Source organism: Panthera onca, chromosome C1 (assembly GCF_046562875.1).
Source record: "Panthera onca isolate mPanOnc1 chromosome C1, mPanOnc1 haplotype 2, whole genome shotgun sequence".
In the NCBI taxonomy this organism is placed as follows: Eukaryota; Metazoa; Chordata; class Mammalia; order Carnivora; family Felidae; genus Panthera; species Panthera onca.
In genome coordinates, this window is record NC_138346.1 from 64,044,123 (window position 1) to 64,068,875 (window position 24,753).

At 37.4% G+C, this 24,753-nt stretch overlaps 1 protein-coding gene across 3 annotated transcripts in view; it reads right to left on the reverse strand.

The window, feature by feature from the left end:
- Nucleotides 1-24,753, reverse strand: part of CERS6 (ceramide synthase 6) — a 325,119-nt gene that overhangs the window by 37,680 nt on the left and 262,686 nt on the right. For 2 of the 3 annotated variants that reach the window (XM_060624843.3, XM_060624844.3), the window contains exons 7-8: nucleotides 19,816-19,944; nucleotides 16,776-16,882 (exon numbers count right to left, since the gene is read on the reverse strand). In XM_060624843.3, coding sequence (XP_060480826.1) covers nucleotides 16,776-16,882; nucleotides 19,816-19,944 — 236 coding nt within the window. Of the gene's footprint in view, nucleotides 1-9,450; nucleotides 12,890-16,775; nucleotides 16,883-19,815; nucleotides 19,945-24,753 lie in introns of those variants that run through there. The other variant, XM_060624845.3, reaches the window with a different exon arrangement.

Here is a 24,753-nt window from a genome sequence, read left to right on the forward strand (position 1 = left end):
AAAAATTAACACCATGGGGGCACTTGGGTGGCTCAGTTGGTTAAACATCTTACTCTTGATCTTGGCTTAGGTCATGATCTCATGATTCATGAGTTTGAGCCCCGTGTTGGGCTCTGCACTGATAAGTGTAGAGCCTTCTTGGGATTCTCTCTCCCTCTTTGCCCCTCTCCTGCTTGTGTGCACATGTGTGCAGTCTCTCTCTCTCTCTCAAAATAAATAAATAAACTTAAAAAAATTAACTCCATGAAGAAAACATAAATCCTCCAAATACTTGGATTCTTTCCTTTTACTTGGTCCATACTGAACCAAGAATCTCCACCAGTTGAATCTCATGGCCAATCATGTCAGCTTGAGTCCCTGACCTAACACACAGGCTCCCTTTACTCCTTGGCTGGAGGCTGGCCATTGATGCTGTTAATAATCCCACCTGCTCAACCCCAACTCCTTTGCTTGATTTGTTCTAGTCCAAGGTTATACAGATAGGATTTAGAAAGTCAGAGAAAAACATACCTAATTTTACATTCTGAGTACAGGAGGTCCTCCTATTCAAAGGCACATTGCCACCAAGAAAGGGCCATTTAAAGTGAATCCAACAAACAAGTAACAAAACTAAAAGGTAACCTTCAGAATGGGAGAAGATTTTTGCAAATGACATACAAGAGAAAGGGTTAGTATCCAAAGTCTGTAAAGAACTCATCAAACTCAACATCCAAAAAACAAATAATCCACTGAGGAAATGGGCAGAAGACATGAATAGACATTTTTCCAAAGAAGATACCCACATGGCTGACAGACACATGAAAAGATGCTCAACATCACTCATCATCAGGGAAATGCAAATCAAAACCACAATGAGCTACCACCTCACACCTGTCAGAATGGCTAAAATTAACAACACAGGAAACAACAAGTGTTGGCAAAGATGTGGAGAAAAATGAATCCTTTTACACTGTTGGTGAAATGCAAATTGGTGCAGCCATTCTGGAAAACAGTATGGAGGCTCCTCAAAAAGTTAAAAATAGAACTACCTATGATCCAGCAATTGCACTATGAGGTATTTACCCAAAGGATACAAAAATGCTGATTTGAAGGGTCATGTGCACCTGTTATAGCAGCGCCATCAACAATAGCCAAAAGTATGGAAAGAGCCCAACTGTCCCAACGACTGATGAATGGATAAAGAAGTGGTGAGATGCACACACACACACACACACACACACACACACACAATGGAATGTTACTCAGCCATTGAGTAAAAAAGAATGAAAATCTTGCCATTTGCAACGATGTGGACGGAGCTAGCGTATTGTGCTGAGCGAAATAAGTCAGGGAAAGACAAATACCACGTGATTTCACTCACATGTGGAATTTAAGAAATAAAACAGATGAATATATAGAGAAAAAAAAAGACAGGCAAACCATAAAACAGACTCTTAACTAGAGAGAACAAACTGAGGGGAGGTAGGTGGGAGGATGGGTTAAATGGGTGATGGGTATTAAAAAGGGCCCTTATGATGAGAACTGGGTGTTATATGCAAGTGATGTGTCACAAAAATCTACTACTGAGTCTAATATTACACTACATGTTAACTAACTGGAATTTAAATTAAAAACTTTTGAAAAATGAAAAACAAGATAAAAATCAAGTGAATCCACTTAAAATGGAATGTAAATTTCATAGAAAATGGGTCAATCAAGACTTTACCTTGAGAAATGAAATAAAATTCATGAAAATGAATCTATTTTATTTTCCATTTAATCAAATTTAGGTTATAACTGCAACTATGTTCTAATTCTTAGAACAAACTTTAAACGAATGAAGTGTTGATTGGGGGAGGGTTGTATAATTTTCTTCAAAACTGAGTGGTAGTATATATGACCATTTTACAGAAAACGAACAATTATTTGAGGGCATCAGCATTTTCCCAAGGGTCCCTCACATTCCTTTGAAATTCCTATCTTTCCTTTTTGATGTACTTATTATGTGACCATCCTTGCTGATTTCCCATTTTCCAATTGTTAAATGGCCTGCCAAAAAAAAAAAATGGCCTGCCAACTCCTCCTCTGGCAATGGTTTTGGTTTTGTCTTGAGCAGTGCCCCAATATCACTTTCACTGACTTCCCGAAATCTTGCATATTGTATATCATATGTACAATTTCAGTTGGCAACTGACTTGCACTGCTTTGGTACTCTTCTTTCATTGCATTAGTTTGGTGAGGAAGGCACTAATGGCACGAGACAGCAATATCTGAGAAGGCACTAATCTTTTAACTGGTTAACTCATTACTAAATGGTTTCTTGTCATGATAAACTTTTCTTCCTTTTAAAACCTCCAAACTGCTAAAAGCCGGTTAATAAAATTGGTCCTTGAAGCTGCTATACATTCTTTCAGACCTAGGTCTTAAATTGGAAAATCTTTATTAATAAATAATCTGAGGCCTAGGGATACTGACAGAGTCATCCCAAGGTCAGTGACAAAGCCAAGGCTAAAGCCAAGGTAAGCCTAGTTCACAGCTTTTATTCTTCAGACCACACTGCCTTATTATTGTTCCCTCGTATAAAATCAATTAAAGCAGAGAACATTAGGACATAAAACAGAAGATGTATCTCTATTCTTGCCCATGATGAAAACTTACTGTGGCCCTGGGCAAGTCACTTAATTTTTCTGGTTTTCAGTTTTCTTTGAAGTCTTATATGATAGAGGATAATTATGGATACTGGTTTGGGGTCCCAAGGACATCAGGAGAATTTTGCTACTACCCATTCAGAAAAAGAGATACACCAATTTGTGCCGTCACCACACAATACATGAACTGGATCACTGTTATTAAATGATCCAGGTCCCCAGGAAGTGACTACAGTTCACTGACCATTGCTCAAAGGACATGAGGTCCTGTCATTGCTCTGTTCTCATTCCCTGAAATCTCTCACCCAAATCCCAATGAAATTCTCACAGCCTGTCAAGTATGGCCATGCTTTTCTTGCTAAGAAACTCTATCAGATATATGTCTCTGTCACGTGCACACATCCCTCCATCCCAGTCTTGCATTCTTTCTTTTCTCTGTGCCTCATATTTTAGAAGGATAAATTTCCCACTTTGAGAAGGTTGTCCTTCCAACTGGCTGCTAATCCCGGGGCCCTGCTTTCTCAGTTCTCTCCTGTTCCCATCATCAGTATCCTCAGTCTCTTCCTTTACCACTGACTCAGGGAGTCACAGTACCAGAAAAGTCACCTAACTAGAACCAACACTGGATACCTGCCTCCCCTCCTCTGGCTCTCTGAAAAGCTCTCTTCTTTAATTCATGAGTACCTCACTAACACCTACAAGTACTCTCCCTCTGGCTCTAAAAGGAAGCACAGATGTCCAGTATTCTATAAAAATCTTCACGTGATACCATATTCAATCTAGTGATGATCTTCATTCTTTCTATACTCTGCACACTTTTTAAATCAATCGCCTGTGTCTATCAGCTCTTCTTGCCCACTACCCACTTGTTACCTCCCACCCCCTCAGAATTTTTTGCAGGGATCATTCTGTGAAAATTCCTCACTGGAAGGTGACCAACTCCCTTATAACTGTGAAATCACAGAATCAAGGAATTTTAAAATATTAATAAGAAGAAACTTTAGAGCTAGAAGCTATCACTGATAGTTATTCCAATTCTCTCATTTCACAGTTGAAGAACACATACACAATTCACGGGACTATATTCTCATTTGCCTTCATCTCCCTTGCAGTATTTGATATTGTGAATTCCTTTTTTCTGAACAGCATAGGTTAAGATATAGGAAATACTGTCAATCTGATTTTTTTTCTGACTGGTTCAAAATAAAGCCTGAGACACTTTCCTGAAGATAAACTACATTAGGCATAAAACAAGATGACTATCACATGTGTTTATTTCAATTCAGATTCTTGGGCAAGACTCCTATCACTATGTTTTAATTGACTCTCAAGTTGTTTTCAGAATCAGCAGAGGCTTCACTTATTGCTGGAAGAATTCAGTATAAATGTGCTCTTTCTTCTGTGCTGGAGTTCTGTTGCTTATACCTTAGAACAAATAACTTCCTGTATCACTCTGCTACTACCAGATATTCATTTGGTTATATGCTGACTCTAGTCATTAATACACCTAACCATCAAACATTCTTTTCCCTTCTCCAAAAGGAAAGTGCCTCATATTTACCGCCAAGAAGTTCTCAGATGTAGAAACAAGAAGGAGGTAGTCATCTCTGCCCACCAGAACAGGGACAGGGTGTTAATCTGAAGAAGGCAAAGTAATCCCCCTTCCCACTCTGCTTAAACAAAACAAAACAAAACAAAACAAAACAAAACAAAACAAAACAAACAAAACAAAACAAACCAGCTTGGATCCATTCTCAAGTGGTTTGGAACTGGATCCTATTTTCAAGATGATCCAGATACTGGCCCAGGGAAATATATCCTGACCATGGTGAGAAGTGACATGCCCATTTTAGACCTGTTCATAGCACCAAGACTCTCCAAAAGTGTCAGTAAAATACAGGGTTTTAAATTTTTTTAATTAAAAATTTTTTTTTAGTATTTATTTATTTTGAGAGAGAGAGAGGCAAATAGAGAGAGTCCCAAGAAGGCTCTGAGCTGTCAACACAGAGCCCGATACGGGGCCTGATCTCATGAACTGTGAGATCGTGACCTGAGCTGAAATCAAGAGTTGGTTGCTTAACTGACCACCCAGGCACCCTAGCAAAATATAGTTCTAATGAAGCTGTTAGCGTTTCATGTAAAAGCAGTGGAATTGCCTTATCTGAAATCTCAAAGCCATTAGGGCTAATTTATGAAGAAAATGTATCATTCAATCTTATTCCTTTTGCAGTAGGCAGCAATCAATAGTCTCACCACTTTTAATTACTAAAAAGAGAAGCCCCGTGAACTCATGGAAGCAGCTGTTGTGATATTTATTTGATGTTGATAAGAGTAAGCAAAGGTCTCATTATAAGATATATATCCAAATAAAATCTACAAATCCCTATAAATATATATTTACTTAAGATATAAGTACCTATAAACAATAGTGAAAGTATGGAAAGAGCCCAAATGTCCATCAGTGGATAAATGGATAAAGAAGATGTGGTATATATATACAATGGAGTATTACTCAGCAATCATAAAAATGAAATCTTGCCATTTGCAACTACGTGGATGGAACCACAGGGTATTATGCTAAGCGAAATTAGTCAGAGAAAGATGAATATCATATGACTTCACTCATGTGAGGACGTTAAGACACAGATGAACACAAAGGAAGGGAAGCAAAAATAATATAAAAACAGGGAGGGGACAAAACATAAGAGACTCTTACATATGGAGAACAAACAGAGGGTTACTAGAGGGGCTATGGGAGGGGGCATGGGCTAAATGGGTAAAGGGCATTAAGGAATCTACTCCTGAAATCATTGTTGCACTACAGCTAACCAACTTGGATGTAAATTTAAAAAATAAATAAATTAAAAAGCCTTCTCATTAGCAAAAAAAAAAAAAAAAAAAAAAAAAAGATACAAGTACTGGGGCGCCTGGGTGGCTCAGTTGGTTAAGCGTCTGACTTCAGCTTAGGTCATGATCTTATGGTCTGTGAGTTCGAGCCCCATGTCAGGCTCTGTGCTGACAGCTCAGATCCTAAAGCCTCCTTCGGATTCTGTGTCTCCCTCTTTCTCTGTCCCTCCCCTGCTCATGTTCTGCCTCTCTCTCTCAAAAATAAACAAACATTAAAAAAAAGATACAAGTACCTATAAATGTTTATCTATGATAAATATATATTTATGGATATAAGTAGTTTTTAGATATATGTAAGATATATTTACATATGATGGAGCACCCACTTTATTTCACCTCTTTTTTGTGTGAGAAAAAGTAGGCCAGAAGATAAAAATAAGCAATGATTCTAGTTGTTCATGCAGTTATTTTCAGAAAAAGGCAAAATTCATCATCTTCCCCAAACCTTTGAAGGAATGGCAGAAATCAAGTTAAAAGAAAGAGAATAGTCACAAGTCAGTATGTCCAGTTTGGGCCACCCAAAGTCCAGTCTCCTACATGCTATGCCTGAAATAGAGCTCGTCCCAAACACTAGCTGTGGGGGACAGCATGCTAGGCTGGGGAAATTATGGTAGGGGAATTAGTGAGGATATGTGGGCTCAAGAGAAGAGGATATTTATAAAAGCATTAGTCTGGCATTCGGAATATTTCTCCCTGATTTGTGAAGAAAGAAAATAGAGTGAGACTCTATTATATTGAAATTAGTACACAAATAAACAAACTATCTGCCTGGGGTGAACACCTTTATGAAAGTGAATTCCAAATTAAGACCCAGAAAAGTCAGCAAACTTAGAGCATATCAGGAGACATGCACGGCACTAGGCATGTAAAAGGAGAATAAGATATGGTCGCAGCCCTGACGAGGCTCACTCTTGAGTGAAGGGGGACACGAGAATGAATGATTATCAAACAATAGCATTAGAACAGTGCTTCAAGAAAATGTCATGTGATTGCTACGAGAGTAGGAGACTCGACCATCTAATTACACGTTTGAGGATGAGGGGGACATAATTTGAAATAAATGCAATCATATGGCTAAGGAAGAGAAAAGGGGGTCAAGCTCCATGAATAATTCATGACTGAGAGAGACGTTTAAGCTCTGTATCTTCTGTACTTTGTTGCCGCAGCTTTAACCTATTTTGTGAAGCACCTGACTTATTTCTGGAAGATACAGACTTACTGTATAAGGGAAGGGTTTTGACCCTTTTAAATAAAGTGCTGACTTTGCAAACTGGGGAAGAGAGGTGATTTAAGAGACCTGTACACAAAGAAAGATTCCTTCAGTGTTTCATGCTGGCTCCTGAAGTGACTGAATGGGACGTGTTCACATGGTACTTTAATGCCAACTTAAAGTATTCGTTGCTTTACCAAGGTGTTTGTCTGTCAGTAGTAGACAGGAGATGAAAACACCCTTATAGGTCCACCAGATTAGAACAAGAACAATTTGGTGGACTACAACCTTGATGAATAGAAATATTCTAGTTAATAATAACCAGAAAACTCTGTTTTGTTCACTGATTATCAAAATAACGTAAGAAAAAGTCACTGAAAAATGTATTACTGTTATTCGATGGTTTATAATCTTGTACTGCCTGAAGTTACTATCCATACCATCAACTATGATTGCAGAGCACAGTAGGCGAGAAAACAGGAGATGGAAGTTGGAACACAGGTGAACCAGAGTCCTGCCTGGAGCCTATTTTGAGAAATAATCCCCAATACTTCCTGATTTGATTAGCACACACTACCATGCAGTAAACAGACTATTATATTTCATTAAATACATTTTACTGTGTTTACATTTCAATTAAAAAGCAATCTAAAATGTTAAGTGATTAAAATACGACTTCTTTATTTCTCAGAATTTTAGAACTTTTGGAATGGTTTCAACCAAGCCATTCTTATGTGTCACTAAAAAATGGAAGGTATTCAGAATCATTTCTTCAAGTTTTAATAAATATTTCAATGAATGCTTCAAAAAACATTTTGTCATAACCACTGAATATGTAACTCAAAGATCACGATACAAAGTATTAGCAACCAACGAATGAGATGAAATATTTATTTTCTGAAAACTCTATTTAATGCACGGGATGAGGCTGCATGGAACACAAAGCAATCTAAGACACTAGTGTCTGTGAAAATTAGGTGTGGGCTTGTATGCGGTCCATTCAGAAAAAGGAAATTAAGGCAGCTAAATTGGGTTGGTGCAAGTTGCTCTAAAAGACGTGGAGTTTACTATGAATTTGAGATTGGGCTCCTAGCCTGCAACTGATATAAGCTGGATGAAAAGTCCCTGATGCTGGCTGGCCACAACTGTCCGGGCCCTGGGACAGAATTAATTACCCTCTCAGGGCACTCTTCTGTGTGTGCTTGCTCACCTTCTCTGGTGATCCCATGCATGGAGGAAAGATGCTCTATTATTTTTCCTATTTCTCCTTCTCTTGAACAGTTGCTCTCTCCCCACGCTGCCCTGCAACCTCTTGACCACATCTCTTTGTGCCTCACTTACCAAGAGCCACCGTGCCACACATCCTCATCCTGCCCTCAACCAGGCTCCTGGCCACAGCTTGCATTTTCAGTATAGCTACTTGTGCTATGCTTTTCCTTACATTTATTTAACTCCTGTATTTCCAATTCTTTGACATTTAGCATTTCTGTTTTATTATCTGCTGTGGAAAAAGGTAGTACTTATTTAACAATTGCTCAATTCTGTTCTTTTTTTTTTTTAGTTTTTTTTCAACGTTTTTTATTTATTTTTGGGACAGAGAGAGACAGAGCATGAACGGGGGAGGGGCAGAGAGAGAGGGAGACACAGAATCGGAAACAGGCTCCAGGCTCCGAGCCATCAGCCCAGAGCCTGACGCGGGGCTCGAACTCACGGACCGCGAGATCGTGACCTGGCTGAAGTCGGACGCTTAACCGACTGCGCCACCCAGGCGCCCCATCAATTCTGTTCTTATAAATCCTGTCTGAGCAAATGATTCAGTGGCTGGGATGCTCCCGAGCACTTGAAAGCTACTGAGTCACTGCCACCTTTGTCTTCTTTGATCAGACTATTCTATATCATAAGGAAAGACACATGCAGGCTGCAAAGTCCCAGTCGCAATTGCACCAAACTGCATGGGAAATTCTAAATTTTTATTTAGTGATTTAACAAATATTTATTGATGGTTCTGCAGTGCTGAATGTTCCTGGGCTCAAGACCTAATCGATATCTTTGTCCCCAACAACGACACTGTGCCTACCACATAGCAGGCTCACAGTGAAGTGCAATGAATAGATTTACAAAGAATAAATGGCTCCTTGTCTATGAGGAATTTATAAAGTGTTTGTTTCCTTGTCCTAAAGACATAAAAAGCTAAGTAATAATATGTGGTAAGATACATCTGACCAAGAAATAGGATGATTCCAGGGATGCTGATGATACTGTGGTTCCATTTCCTTGTCTACACTGCCATCCCAGAGATGACATTCAGAGGTATGGATGAAGTTCTGAGAGTGAAAGGATGCACTCAGGGTGGCCTTCACTGATGGTGGCACAGAGCACTGCACACCAGGATCATGCAGGGAGGGTTTCTGGGATGGTGCCAATACTGGTCCAGACTGAGAAGTAGGCAATGGGCAGAGACAAGGTGGTCCAGAGCTGAGCTCTTAAGAAGGGGCTTAGCATGGACAGAGTGGCCCGTTGACAGGAGCGAGCCAGGGACCACGGTCAGGGAGGTGAGGGTAAATGATGGAGAAGAAAACTGGCCTGGCACACAGCTGCTCTTTATGGTAACATAAGAAAGTGGAAACAGGTGATGCAGGTTCTTCATCGGTTACAGGATTTTCCACAAAGCATCACTCTCAAATAAGTGAGATTCTTGGTCAAATATAGAATTTGCAGATCTCTGTCCCTGGCATTAGATTTTATTGCAATACTCAGATATTTTTAAAACAGATGAAATGGCCGTACAGAATTTTATGATACTTTGAACAAACAATCTTATTTTTTTTTCCTTCTTCCCCTTAGCAAAGGGTTCTCTGCAATGATTGGGAGGGAGGAAAGGAACACTTAAGACATAAATTCTGTGCAGAGAACATTACTAGGATACCATATTTGGTTGTTTTTGCTTCAAGTTACAATAGGAAAATAGTTGGGAGCATATTCTGCGCACCTCATACACAGTATTAAGAATACCTGCATGTTTTTTAGCTAATGTAGACCAGACTTCTAGAGACATCCAAAAGCTGTATACACGGAATACACCACTCCTTGCGCTACCTTTTTCACTCACCAGACTAATTGTTAATGGCCTAGCCCCGGAGTTGGCAAACTTTTTCTTCGAAGAAACAGCTGGTCAATTAATTTAGGATTAGCAGGCTATATACTCTGTCCCAACTACTCAAGCCATTGTAGCAGAAAGCAACCAAAGACAACATGTAACAGAGGAGCAAGTTTATGCTCCAATAAACCTTAATTTATACAAACAGGCAATGGGGCTGATTTGTCCTACAGGACATAGTTTTTTGACTCCTGGTCTAACCCTTCAATCTTGACATTATAAAACATTATTATGTTCACATGAAAAGAAGCAAAACATTCCAAACATATTATTTCCATCCATCTCTACCATACCTTTTGAAGGTATTCATTGATGCCAATACATGTAAGTCTTATTAAAAATATACCAAATAGCCACAATATCTAATAGCTGAGAGATTTCAGATTTCATCCTTTTTCTTTAAAATATATTTAACAAAGACCAACACTAAGGAAAATGTCAGAGAAAATCTGTCAACGGATTCTAGAAAAAAAAAGACAACACACCCAGCTTCTCCATATTTGTGAACCCTGAGACTAATCTTATCAGATATTCAGAAAGGCATATAAGCCACACTACTTTGGTAAAGTATGTCTTTAAAAATAAATTAGAGGAGAAGATAATATTCCCATATGCATCTGGATGAATTTCAAATCTTATTATGGAAAATGGTAAAAGAATGATCTAAGCTTTTCTATAACAGTTTTTTTTTTCTTTTTAATTGCAGAAACTTTCAGAGAGTACAAATCAGCAATAATTCTCTTACTTTGCAGGACAGAGATGGACAGAAAACAACTGAGATGTCACATGCTTCGTCTGAATAACAGCAGACCACTGACAAACTCTAACTTTCCCGTAGTCACCGGGTTAGCATTTAGTGGGACATGAATGGGGAAGTGGAGAGTCAACATTAGGCCACAGGAAGAGGTTTTGGCAATTGTGGTATGCCCATTCATAGCTGGATAATGATCTGTCAATCTGTGACTTGTAGGAAAGAACTAGCCTGACATATACTTGCATTTCATGAAATTCTGTGAGATTCTGTGAATGGTAATGGTCACTTCTGGTGGCTCAGGGTTAGTATGGCCACTTAGAATTTGAGAGAATAAGGCAACCTGCAGCACATCTGATATTATATGCTCACTGAGTACTGAAAACAGAAGTGACTGAAACAAGATATTCTGAATCTCATAATCGGAGAAAGAATTTGTAAAATTTTATTTCAAAAGTGCCTATGATTATGGTTTCTTAATCTAGATTAGTTGGAGGTTATAAAATGTAATAAAAATTTCTAGCCACTTGGCCATACTGGCAATTTCCATTTTTAATAATAATAGATTTTTAAAAATCCTTAATATTTAAAAAGTACTTTACAGTTACAGAACATCACTACAAGCAGTATGTCATTTGATCCTTAACATGTCCTGGTAAGGTAGATGGAATGATTACTATTATTCTTATTTTTCTGATGGAGACATAGATGCAGAGAAGTTATACACCCGGTCTTCAGACACACAGTGAGGGGGGAGAACCAGGACCAAAAGCAAGTAGTCTTTCTACAGACTACACTTCCCTGTCAGGATCTGTATAGATTTCCCTTGTTTGTTATTAGATTCTTATGGCTGGGAGATAACGATTCCTACTATACCTCTGGAGTCTTAGCTGGGTCAAATGATAGAGACAATCAATTACTCTTTATGTAACAACTACCAAAAATGCATCTTATCAACAGCTTTATGGCTTAATCTTTAAAGAAGATAGTATTGTACTGTAGGAAGAAACACCTGAAACTTAGTAAGTACTTGCTGAATTGAACTAATGTCAGGAGAACAGAATCCAGAAGAGACTGGGTAAATCATTGACTAAATGAATCAGTTTTCTCTGTGTAATAAAGGAGAGACTGCCCCTATCCATTTCACGATGATTTAAAAACTCAACTAAGAAAACAGATGTGTGATTTTTTTAGAATGAAAGAGTACCTAATGCACTCAACAAATATTTAATGAGTAGCCATTGTGGGCAAGACATTGTGATACATGCCACAATGACATTAAGCACAATCTACTCTGTGCCAGTTGAAACCACAGCTTCATAAAATATGGGAAACTGTTAGGAATTCTAGGGATTATACCGAACTGGAGTTTAGGAAAGACAGATACAGATAAATGAAAATGGTAACAGTTTACAATGATGGGCTTATTCTCAAAAATGATAAAATCATTGACTGTCCAACCACAACAAAAAGGCTAAAATACAAAGACTTCTGAGTGATGTAGTACTGTGAAACACACACCCAATTTTGAAGATTCGGTGTGCAACAAACGAATGAAAATACCAATAATTTTTAATATTGATTACATGTTAAAATGCTATCATTTTGGATATACTGAGTTAAATAAAATGTTACTTAAATAGATGTCACCTCTTCTTCTTACTTTTTTAATGTGGCTATTAGAAATTATAAAATTAATATGAAGCCTGAATTATATTTCTGTTGGACAATGCTGTTTTAGAAGAATGTATTGTGGCCAAAAGCCAAGTCTGAGCTATATATGAATCTTAAAAGGCTAATCATGGTGGATGCTGTCTTGGTGAGATGAGACATGGACTGAAGACACAACAAAAGAATGAGCCCAGTGGCCATGTGGGTGGCTCAGTCAGTTTAGCGTCTGTTGATTTTGGCTCAGGTCATGATCTCACGGTTCGTGAGTTCAAGCCCTTGCATCAGGCTCCACATTGTCAGTGCGGATTCTCTCTCTCTCTCTGTCTCTCAGCCACTCTCCCCCATCTCTCTCTCAAAATAAATAAATAAAGTTAATTAAAAAGAAGAATGATCCCAGTGTTAAACTCACAAATTACAAAAATTCTGATGGCTGATGTGGGAACACATGTATGGTCAGGAGGAACCCAGAAGATTTTGCTGGTGATTCCAATGTAAATAGACTGAAAACTGTGAGGAGCAGAGAGCACATGGAACAATTTTGTTTCTTCTTCCACGAAGCACAAGTACTTGAAGGAGAAAGACGTTAATAAAATGCTTGTTAGAACGGAAGTCCACTTTGCCTCCAGGTCCTTCCCTCTAGTAGCCAGTGACTGTTTCACACACACAGTCTATGTAGTATAATGCTCTATTTAGTTGTCAAAGCGCCTTAATACCTCAACCAAACTATTTAACACTGACAATCCAGTTATCTTACTTATTTCCAGAAAATGTTCAGAAAATAATTTATAATCCCTAGGCCTCCCAAATTATAAACCAGAATAATGAAGGGACCTATCAGGGTTTGACACCAAGTGCCCTAGGGCAGGTCCTGTGTCTGAATTCTCAGTACCCAGCCCCTTACTGGCTATATAGGAGGTACCCAATAAATATTCACAGAATACATTTAAAAAATGGTGGCATATTGGGAGCTAAAAGTCCACACCTAAACAATATGGAAAAGGAAAAGACTGGAAATTTTAGACGATAAGCTCACTGTTGCAGATAGATAATCGAACAGATGGGGATGAGTACCTAGAAATGAAGAGCCAGAAGCCAACAAAGGTCTCCTAAAATCAAGTCATGCCGAATGGGCCCCATATTCTTTTTTCACCCTGCCTCTGCAAGTGCAGAGGATATCTCAAACAACAGAGTAAATTCTGACTTTCACAAGACCTTTGATAAAGTCTTTGATTACACCTTAGAAAAATGTGGGGAAATAGCAGGCATGATGACAGAGCAGTTATGAGACAACAGTAACAAGTAGAAAGATCATAAAGAAACACTGGCAGTGGAGAGACTGAGGTCAACCCAGAGATTCTTCAGTAGTGCAGTGTACCAGGAGTACCTCTAGGTCAACTTTTTTCGTCGATGAGTTGGGAGAAGCATGAAAGGCATATGCTTAAGTAGCATAAAGGTGGAAGGGACAGGTATGGCAATGGATGTAGTTCAGAAGACCCTAATTGGGCTAGAATATTTGAAAACAGCATGATAAAAATGAATAGGTAGGAATGCAGTTTGTATAATTAGGTATACAAATAAATCATTACAGAAATAAAAATACATAAAAATAAATTCAGGACGAAGAAGATCTAGTCTGGCAGGAGCTCAGATGTTTATCAGATCACCAACAATACAATGTCAAAGATGCTTGCAGTTAATGCAATGGCAAGCTGCATTAAAGAAATGCAGTTTTTAAATTTTTTTTTTTAACATTTATTCATTTTTGAGAGACAGACAAAGACAAAGCATGAGCAAGGGAGGGGCAGAAAGAGAGGGAGATACAGAATCTGAAGCAGGCTCCAGGCTCTGAGCTGTCAGCACAGAGCCTGATGCGGGGCTTGAACCCATAAACCGTGAGATTATGACCCGAGCTGAAGTCGGATGCTTAACTGACTGAGCCACCCAGGCACCCCAAGTAATGCAGTTCTAAATGAAACTTGTTTTTAGTTCTTTGTATTTTATAACAGGAAATCCACATCTGGAACATCATGACAAGAGGAATTCTCAGGAACAAACAAAGGCGAGCAAACAATAAGCAGGAATAATTGAAGGGATTAAAGATGCTTTCTGATGAAAAGAAAGCCTACAGATGATATGTCAGAGATCGTCACGTTCTTAAGAGTTTTCCATTCGAAGTGGCAGGTACACTTAGTCTGTTTCCAGAGGCACTTTTTTGAGGAGGGGAGGGAGTCACAGATCTCGTTGAGAATCTAATAAAGCCATGTACCCTCTCCTCCAGGAAAAAAATACACACACAAACATGTTTTTTGTACTGTTTCAGGGGTTTCTAAACAGATTAAGAACCTCTAGCTTATAAATTTTAAAGACCCAGGTTTCTGTTTAAGAACCCATTTCTACCTCAACCTTTGAAGGAATACTCCTAGATCAGGGAAACTAACAGAATTCCTATCCCAGGCAGAGGTGGCAGAAGATTCTGGGGCTGGTGACCTGTAGTCTCTCTCAATTCTAGGATTTCCTAATCTAAAAGGAACTTGTAAAATAATTTCGCAGTATTAAGGAAAATATTTAAAACACTATTGGTGATTGTCATGCATGTGGTAATTTTAAACACTAAAAATACTCATTACACTCTAGTAATTGGAAACAAAGGTCATCTAGGCACTAACGTAACTTATTAGATATATCTGAAAAGGATTTCATTCACTAGATGTACAACTACAATGGGAGCAGGTATACAAATTATTGCTTGTATTAGGAATAATAAAATACTTCTCTCCACAAGTTGCCTCTTGAAAAACTTGGCTGCATGCAGGGGCATAGTAGCAGAAGTCCTACAGCATTTGCAATAAAATTTCTTGCTTTGTATTTGATTGTAAGGATTTTTCTAAGCAGCTAGTCTATGGCATCATCACAGGGCACACCTATTAGTTATTTTTTGGTAGCATGACATAATTTCTATATTTGGCAGTCTATGTTCTAGGCAACTCATTACCGTCTAAACCTACAGAGCTTTTTACACATTGGCTACAGGGAAGGAGAAGGGGTGCATCTCAATTTTAATTCTACCCTTCAAGGGATATAAGCAAATCAAAGTACTTGAGAGTGATGCTTATTTCTTTGTAACTCAGTTCTCAGAAACCCTAGGTAAGAAAAACTTTCCATTATTCCCTTGAGAAGTATGTCCTGGATTTTGCCCAAATTACTTCTATTTAAATTCTTATCACCAGTTATGTCAATAATCTTGAGACAGCCCCAAACCTGAAGTAATTACAGATGCATTACATTCAACATTACATGTGTTTCCTACCTATAAGCACATAAAACTATATTGGGGTTCTATAAATGCTTTTTGCCAACACAAAATGTTGCTTTTTGAAATGATTTTCATAATAAATAAGTGTTCAAAAGAGCCTAGAGCCTCAAGGAGAGGGATGTGTGTGTGTGTGTGTGTGTGTGTGTGTGTAGTAATTTGTTTATGGAACTCCAGTGATAGACATACTCACTTCAAAGTCCCAAATTTATTATGGTTATTTTTCTATTTAGGCAAGTTATTACTGCAACCCTTAATTTCTCATTTTTTCCCCAATTTCCACTGCTTTAATTCTCCATTCAAATCAATTTCTCAAAATGGAAAAAAATCTGCCATCAGTGGTAGATTTTATGTGTTATGGGGCTCATTTCTTTTCTAGTTCAAGTAATAGCCTTCTGGAAAAAAGATTAATGACACTGGACGTATTTTCTATAGAAAGGTTATCAAATTCCATCAAAGTCAGTCAACAGCGTGTCCTTAGCTTTCAACAAAAGACATCCAGACATTAATAGGTCATAGGGAATTTCAGGGATTAGTTTCAGGTTATACCTTCCATCTGTTTTAGCTATACGTACAGCAGATGAAGAGAATTACACAGGACATGGTACTCAAATTTTAATATGGAGCAGAACCATCAGGAAGGCTCATCCAAACACAGAATTCTAGGACCCAACTCCAAAGCTTGTGATTCTGTAGGTCTGGGGTGGGGCCCAGTAAGTTATACTGCTATCAAGTTCCCTGGTGATGCTGTTGCTACCAGTCCAGAAACAATACTTTGTAAACCCCTGGTACAGAGGATCTCTGATACATAACTGGTTGAAACACCAAGTTTCCTTTATGGATTCAAACTTTCATAGTTAAAGTTTGCTGAATCATACTCTAGACTGGACACCAAAATGGCAGACGGCTTTCTGTGGCCCCAGAACCTCTGTAAGCCATATCCCTCTCTAACTATCCTGCAGGAAGTATTAGTAAAGAGTACAACCCTCTTCTGGAAGAAGACATCGAGGCATTTCTTGAGTCCCTCCCCTACTTTTCTTTAAACCTCTCACTAAATATTTGGAATGAAATTCAAAAGCAAAATATTCATAAAGCTTATGTGGAAGGGGTGGCTCTAACGGAAAGAAGATTGGCATACTCACCAGAAAGGAAATATGCCCAGTCGTGCAGTGATAAAAACCATGGCAAACATAACAAACAGAAGATCACAACTTTTCTGAAACTTGGCATAATTTGCCATTTTGGCAGCCTATGAAAAGAAGGAATGTGATATATTAATTTAGTTAAACTGATAAATGAAAAGCTTCTTTCAATATGCATGAGTCTCCTATAAGATATAACTTACCAGATGCATTAAATTGCCTGCTACTTTGAAATGTCATGCATCATGCATCAGTATTTATAAATTACCCACAAGTTGAGTGAAATGCAGCATTAGCTAGAAGTAGAACTACTGACTGTCACAGATTTAATCAAACATTCAGCAACCTGAAAAATTCAATTATATGGTTGATCTCAGGGAAACAGAAAAATAAGAAAATTCTTGCATTATAGATGATATTAGCAAGCCAAAGACACCAACACAGGAATTTGTCATAACAGGTCAAAGTAGAAAGTACTAGGCGATCCTTGAAACCTCTAATGAGTTGCAAACACTAAGGCCACAGACTTTATACAGAATATATGGAGACTTTCTGCATTGCTTTCTTCTTTCTATTTAGAGTTATAGGTTTTCCTTAAACAGTAATAAGGAATATCTGGGAAGACAGTTTCTTGGCTTATTCTCATAAATTTAGAAATGAAGAACATGTCAAGATCATGTTATTTCAATGAATCCACTTAGGTATAATTTTCAAAGTTACATTAATGGGTCATTTTCTAGATGAACGTCACTAATGTTCCAAGTGTCTACGAGAATTACTCTAACAATTTATGTCAGTAATTTAATGAACACTTTTTATATTATAAGTTAAGGAAGAAATTACATCCCTTTTCCTACCATCTACTTTTTACAGATGATTCTAGTAACAGGTGACGCTGAAAACATAATTTTGCTTGATCACCTCTTTCTACATTTTCACCTAGAATTTGCACGCTCCCACACACAGGGTTATAAACTGAAGATGTCTTGCTCAATTCATAACATTATTTCTACTTCTTAGAAAGTTAAATTAGCTGAGTCAACCTTGAAAGGATTGTTGACAGCATCCACAGAAGCTAAAATTTGGTAGCTTCAAGTAAAACACAGAACTATGAGAGAAATGGATTCCTAAGAAAAAAATACCTATTAACTGAGCAGAAGCCAGGATTATGAACTTTTAATTTCATGAGTACTTTGGGTGTGACACCATGATTTATAGTAAGAAAGAAAAAAATCATCTTCTGACTCCTTCTGCCTAGGTAAACCATTTTTCTCTTACATTCTTCACCAGTATTCAATCAAAAGGCATCAAACATGCAATTTTCTGAAATGTCGAGGTCATACATCCCACTTCAAAGAGTTGATGGTTGACATATCTCATTATTTGGATAGTCTCAACCATTACTGTATAATGTGAAGAAAATCCACGTGATGAAGAATATTTGCTTTCAAGCCATATGACTGACATTTCTGGGTTATTTTCTTTTCTGGATAAAAGTGGTAGACAAAGATTCAACCAGCCATTTCCATAGACATTAAAGTTGGCAAACTGTACAGGGTGGTTTCAAAACTGTAGATTGCTGCATAAATCTCCACTTTCAAGCATACTGAGGATTTAGCCAAATGGTAACTGATTTTCAGATTGCTCTTATACAATTACATTTCTCCTTTAAAAAATATGCTAAATAGAACCTAGCTCAAATCACTTAAAAATCACAATGCCACACTATCATCTGACATATTTAGCCCATTAGGGCAGTGTTTCTGTTTCATAGCCTTATAGGGAACAGAATTTTTCATAAAGTGCTATATATATTTCAAGCCTTGACTAATTGTCTTTATAGCAGATTCAATTTTATCATATGGAATTTTTGCTTATACTGTAATAGTAGATCATTATTTGAGGGCACTTCTCTATTCACAGTGACAGTATTACTTCAAAGGGGCAGAACTGTGGGCCAAGAAGAATAAAAACTCAGCATATAGATTCTAAGACCCATTTCTACATGAAATTTATACTTTGGTAAGTTTATCTTTCACCAGTTCCATAAACTTCTTAGCATAAATTTAAAATATTTTGTTTAATTATATATCTCTATTGGGTGTGTCTCTTCATAGGGGCCATGATTAAGAGTAAATACCATATCAAAATTTTCCGTGGGATTTTATCTTTTGAAATATGCTAGAAGCATTTTTCTTTTACTTCTTCTTGGTGTTTTGTTTTGTTTTTTTGCTACTTAAATGATCCTAAGTAATAATGGTTTAGAAAGTTAATAAAAATACAACCAATATTTCCTCAGATACTCTTTATACTTCTATATAGAGAGAACATAGTTTTTATATTTAATTTGCAAATCATATACACTTCTCACTGTAAAAATACTAGGATAACATGTATATTGTGAACAAAAACTATGATCGTTAAATAATTTCATCAGGATGTACAACTACCATTAATAACTGAATTGAGTTATCTACACTTCCCATATACATCAGTGTGGAACTTTACAACACCAGAAACAAAACCTATTCAAATAATGATTTTCTGACTGTAAAACATCCATTTTCTTAAGTGTGGAATAGTGAAGGTTTTCATTGTTCTAGTAATAAAGAATCCTATGATGATCAACATTCTTAGTACAAAAATTTATATACTAAAGTCTCACTTTAACAATTTCCAAAAGAAACACTCGGCAGCTTCAAATCAATCATATACTATCTTCCCCCAACACTGTCTAGCATACTATAGAAGTGATGGTCTTGGGGATTTCCTGAATTCTGGATTTGGAACTCTTTTTTTTTTTTTTTTTTTTTTTTTTTTAATTTTTTTTATTTTTTTTATTTTTTAATATATGAAATTTACTGTCAAATTGGTTTCCATACAACACCCAGTGATCATCCCAAAAGGTGCCCTCCTCAATACCCATCACCCACCCTGCCCTCCCTCCCACCCCCCATCAACCCTCAGTTTGTTCTCAGTTTTTAACAGTCTCTTATGCTTTGGCTCTCTGGAACTCTTAAAGATGAAAGAAAATGTTTACCTCTAGAAGAGCATCAGATGAATCGTGAAGACAGAGAATCAGGGTCCCTACTCGGGCCATATTGTTGACATATGAAAAGGAAATCAAGAAAATAGCTACAATGTGATGCAGGATCATGATGCCAAAGTCCTTGGGGAAGGAAAAAACACAGCCATGTTAGGTCTTAGAGTACTGCAATATTTCCATCCATCTGTTCAACCATTCAACAGACACTTACTGAGGTTCTTACTGGACCTAGCACTGGGGATCCTAAGATGAATAAGATATATTTCCTACCCTCTGGGAGTTCACCACAGAGTGGCAGACACACACCAGGGACCAGTGACTCTCGAGAATGTGATAAATGCCAAGGCTAAGGCCAGATCATAAAGAGTGTTTTGTATTAAACCAAGGAATTTGAAGCTATGGGAGAAATTACCTCAGGATTTCAAGCAAAGAAAGGCATTACTTGGATTTGTACTTGAGTAAAATCTTTTGGGCAGCCGTGCAGGTCCAACTGAACCACTTCTCTGACTTCTGTGGCTGGGGATTTTGCATCCTTCTCCTGGAATCTGTCCACTGGTACGTTAAAATAAGAATCCTAATATGTGGCTTTTCTGATGAATCCTACAAAATCAAGCTCTAAATCTTAACCATTACTGGTCCACAGTCATTAGGAACAAAAATGGCAATAGTAATGGTAAATTGGCCATCCTTATTGTGGTCAACTTCAATGGAGCTGCTTGTTGGCCCATATGAAAAGATCATCCCTCTCTGACATAGATTTATCTTCTAACCATCTGGACATGGTTTGCTGTGATGTGGGATTTCTGTTGCTTGGAAATACAGTCTCTCATTTACTAATATTTTTACTCTTGTTTATAAATCTCTCTCCCAAAGTATACTTGAACTTCTCTGGGATTTTAAATGCCAAGATTGGCCCTAATGGTTATCTACTTGAAGCCCTGGAAAAATACACTATTCATGTAGTGACAAATAAATTAGCCAAAAATGAAAGGCATATTATGAAACTGAGAAAGAGAGAGAGCAAGTATGTGCATATATACACTGCTTTATTCAGCAGCTATTGATGTCATATAGTTTCATATTTGAAAGGTCAACTGTGGTGACTTTTAAATGGTTTTAAAACATTTAAACAATGGCCTTTGTTTAGATCTTGAAAGTAACTAATATTAATCCATAAGTAATGAAATATTGCTATTAGGTCCTGTGCCATTTATTTCATTGTGTAGTTCCTATACTGAAAACAAATTCAATTATTTGATTTTAATATATATAACGTGAACCTACAAAGCTATGGATATTTATACTATTTAAATTCCTGTGATGCAGAACACTTAAAAATATTTTTTTATGTTTTATAAAATCAAGCTTTAAATGGCAATGATGAAAAGTTAAATGTGTGTGTGTGTGTGTGTGTGTGTGTGTGTGTGTGTGTGTGTTAAACTCACAGTGTTTAAACTGTTCTGTATATACTCTGGTGACTATATCCAAAGGTTACTTTTCTGCCTTGGCAAGTGCCACTATATATGGTTATTGATAACCATTACATATTGATTTATTACCAGGATAAACAATGTTTTCATGTCCTAAATAAGCTCAGATCATTTTAAAAAGGAATTGCAACTATTTCTCTTACTTTCAGTTAACCTAGTCTCCAGATTAACCATATTACATTGACTGTGGATACCACTGTTGGAAAAATTATCTGTCTTGCATTAGTCAATCCTAACTGCCCACAGCAGAACCACAGAACCAAATCTTGCACACTCTTGACCTACCATTATGCTCCTTCCTTCAGAACCACATTCCCCATTTAATTCTCAGCTCACTGGCAGAGAGAAATAATGATCATGTTACTTAATGAGTTTCATGAGTGAGATTATATACAGACTCAACTTACTAGTTTTACCTACTTCTGATTTTCTGATGTTCTTGTGGGATCTAGGATTTTCCTAAATCATTAAAGTTGGACAATACCCAAATGCCTTAGGCTTACAATGAAAATTGTTCTGATAATGTTTTCCACTGGAAGATGAAATCTTTTCTCTCCAGGCTGTTATCAAAAATGTATTAGGTTCCATTACCTGGAGTACAGTGTTCTACCAGACAGTAACTACTTTGAAACAATGCATCAAGTGGAACTAACCTATCAACTGATATTTTAAACTTTCTCAAACATAATTACATGAAAACATATAGCACTTAATCCAATAGTTGAGTGGGTTTATATTTGCCCAAGCTCAATACACAGATTTAAAGTCTAACCATCTGAGCGCCTAACCAGAACATTTTCCACATTTGTTATTGTTCAGCCCTGAATGACTGCTCTGGATTTACTGAAAGAAAACAGAAGTTTTCTCTATTTAGTTTAAAAATGAATAAATATAAGCTAATTAAAACACTTATGGATGATTAGGACCATTTTATAATTAAATTTCCTAATTTGTATCTGATATAACTGTTGGTAAACAACACAAAGCTCTTGGCAATATAGCAAGCATCCCCTAAAAACAAGAGCCTTGTTTTTGAGGCAAAGTTTGCTTTGTGAAAATGATTTCAGCATATAAATCCCCTGGTCCTGGAAAATACTTATTACTGAGAGACTCAGAGTTATGCCCATGGCAAAAGACCAATTTTCATTATACAGTCATATCTGTATGAATATGAAAAAAGCATGAATAATGAGTTAATTGTCTTTTACATTCCTGCTTCAGAAAGCATTATACAAAATACCTTCAAATAAAAGCCATGCAAATCATTATTTTATGTGTTACATCTCCTTACCTTGATATCTTTCTTTTTACAGGTATTGAATCTGGTCCAAATAATAGTTTTATACATAAATTGTCAACTTGGACATTATCAATGCAGGGTAGGAAACCTCATCCTCATGTTTGTTATTGCTGAAAATGACTGGTGTGTACACACAGGCATAGCTGCAGGAATCTTACTATTTTCGGTTGAGAATGTTTTCCTGCATTCTTGGTAGCAGCAATTAGGTAGAAAGACTGTGATTTCTTCTTGGCCCTCAGACTAAGGACTGATTCCAAAGACCTGATTCAAAACAGACTGCTTCACTGGTGTTCCCAACCTCCTGCTGTTCTGCCATATTGTTTCTGGATATCTTCACAGCCAAGATCAAGGGCTCCTTCCATGTTTCCTGCCTAATACAGACCCTGACCTCAGCCCTCATTCCAGTGGCTGTTCCCTGTTAATTATCAGAGAAAGAAATGAAAATCGGATGTGGTCTTGACTCAGAGTCAATTAGAATGAATCTATAATGAAAGAATTCAAGGAAGACCCATCCATTTTAATAGCAGAAACTGGTAAGACAATGGTGTTTTTTTCCTTATTACATACTGAATGGCATTTGGAGAACCTAGAACAGCCTCTTAGTCTGATCTGTGTTGCTTCCACAACAGAAATTCCAGCTACTTGGGCTCCATCTCCAACCGTTAGAATGAGAAATGGCATCCTTAATTCAGTTCTCCAAGAGGAATTTATACAAAATAAATATTAGTGACGAAAGGCCAGAGGGATCACCCTTCTCATTAAAACTAAGTCTGATGTTCTATACGATGGAACTCCCTTGCCAATGATCAGGATGCACAGAGTCTTGCAAATAATGCTCTGTCTCCAGGAGGCACCAGAAATTCATCTTGATATGCAAGTTTTTATGAAAGCAAAATTAACTCATTTCTCATTAGGAAAAAAACCCCACAAACAACAAGAAGTTTGTTCCTTAAATTCCCATTTCCTGGATAAAGTATTAATAATTCCTTGTAGTTTCTTTTGGGAATAATCTTTGCAACAAATAAAGCAAAACACTGGTGAACCTTCTGAAAAAAGGAATAAGGAGGCCAAGATTTTTTTTTAACGTTTATTTATTTTTGAGACAGAGAGAGACAGAGCATGAACAGGGGAGGGGCAGAGAGAGAGGGAGACACAGAATCTGAAACGGGCTCCAGGCTCTGAGCTGTCAGCACAGAGCCCGACGCGGGGCTCGAACCCACAGACCGTGAGATCATGACCTGAGCCGAAGTCAGACGCTCAACCAGCTGAGCCACCCAGGCGCCCCAAGGAGGCCAAGATTTTAAGTGATAGCTGATTTAGATGTGCATGAATAGTGAAGAATATGAAATATTTCTAAAGTGTAAGGCAAAGAAAACTCTTCCCTCTCAGATGCAAATGACATGTATTAGCTATCCTGAATTTAACAAATAAAATAAACAAATATAATAAACTTTAATAGAATGAATAGAAATCAGATAATTAGCACCAGGTTACCCATTTAACAGATTTTCAAATTCTCTAAGGAACAGAAGGACAACATCATAATTTAAGACTGATTTCGGTGCATGGCAACTGCAACCATCGTTGAAATCTCTCATGTCTATTTGTTTTGTTTTGGCTTTTAAACAGTTTTTTTTTTAAATTTGAACCTTCAGGGTACATAGAAATTTGTGTGACTTTTGACAGAATAACATGTCATTTTTAATAGAGATCAATAACAAACTGTCTTCCTATCTCTTCACTTGGGAGTTTGCAACCTGACGGTGAAAGTCAGCAAGTTGGGGAGAAGCACGGCTGGGCAGGAAGTGGACTTGTGGCAGGTAACCTGGCAACGTGCAGGGCAGAGTGGCCAGTCAGGCTCCAGTCCTGCTGCAGCACAAACATACAGACGGCAGTGGGGGAGAATTTCAGAGAAAACTTACATATAGCAAGAATAATCATAGGTAAATACTTTTTCTGTTGCGGTAATACAAAAATATCATAGTTTCTCAATCTTTGGCTATAGCTAAAGTCCTGAGGGACAGCATGAGTATATTAAAAAAAAAAAAAAAACTCTTAAAAAAAGAAACAAGAGACTAAGAAACTGTCTAGGTCTTGAGATGATGACGGAAATAAAAGTATATTCATGGTGATCAACAGAAA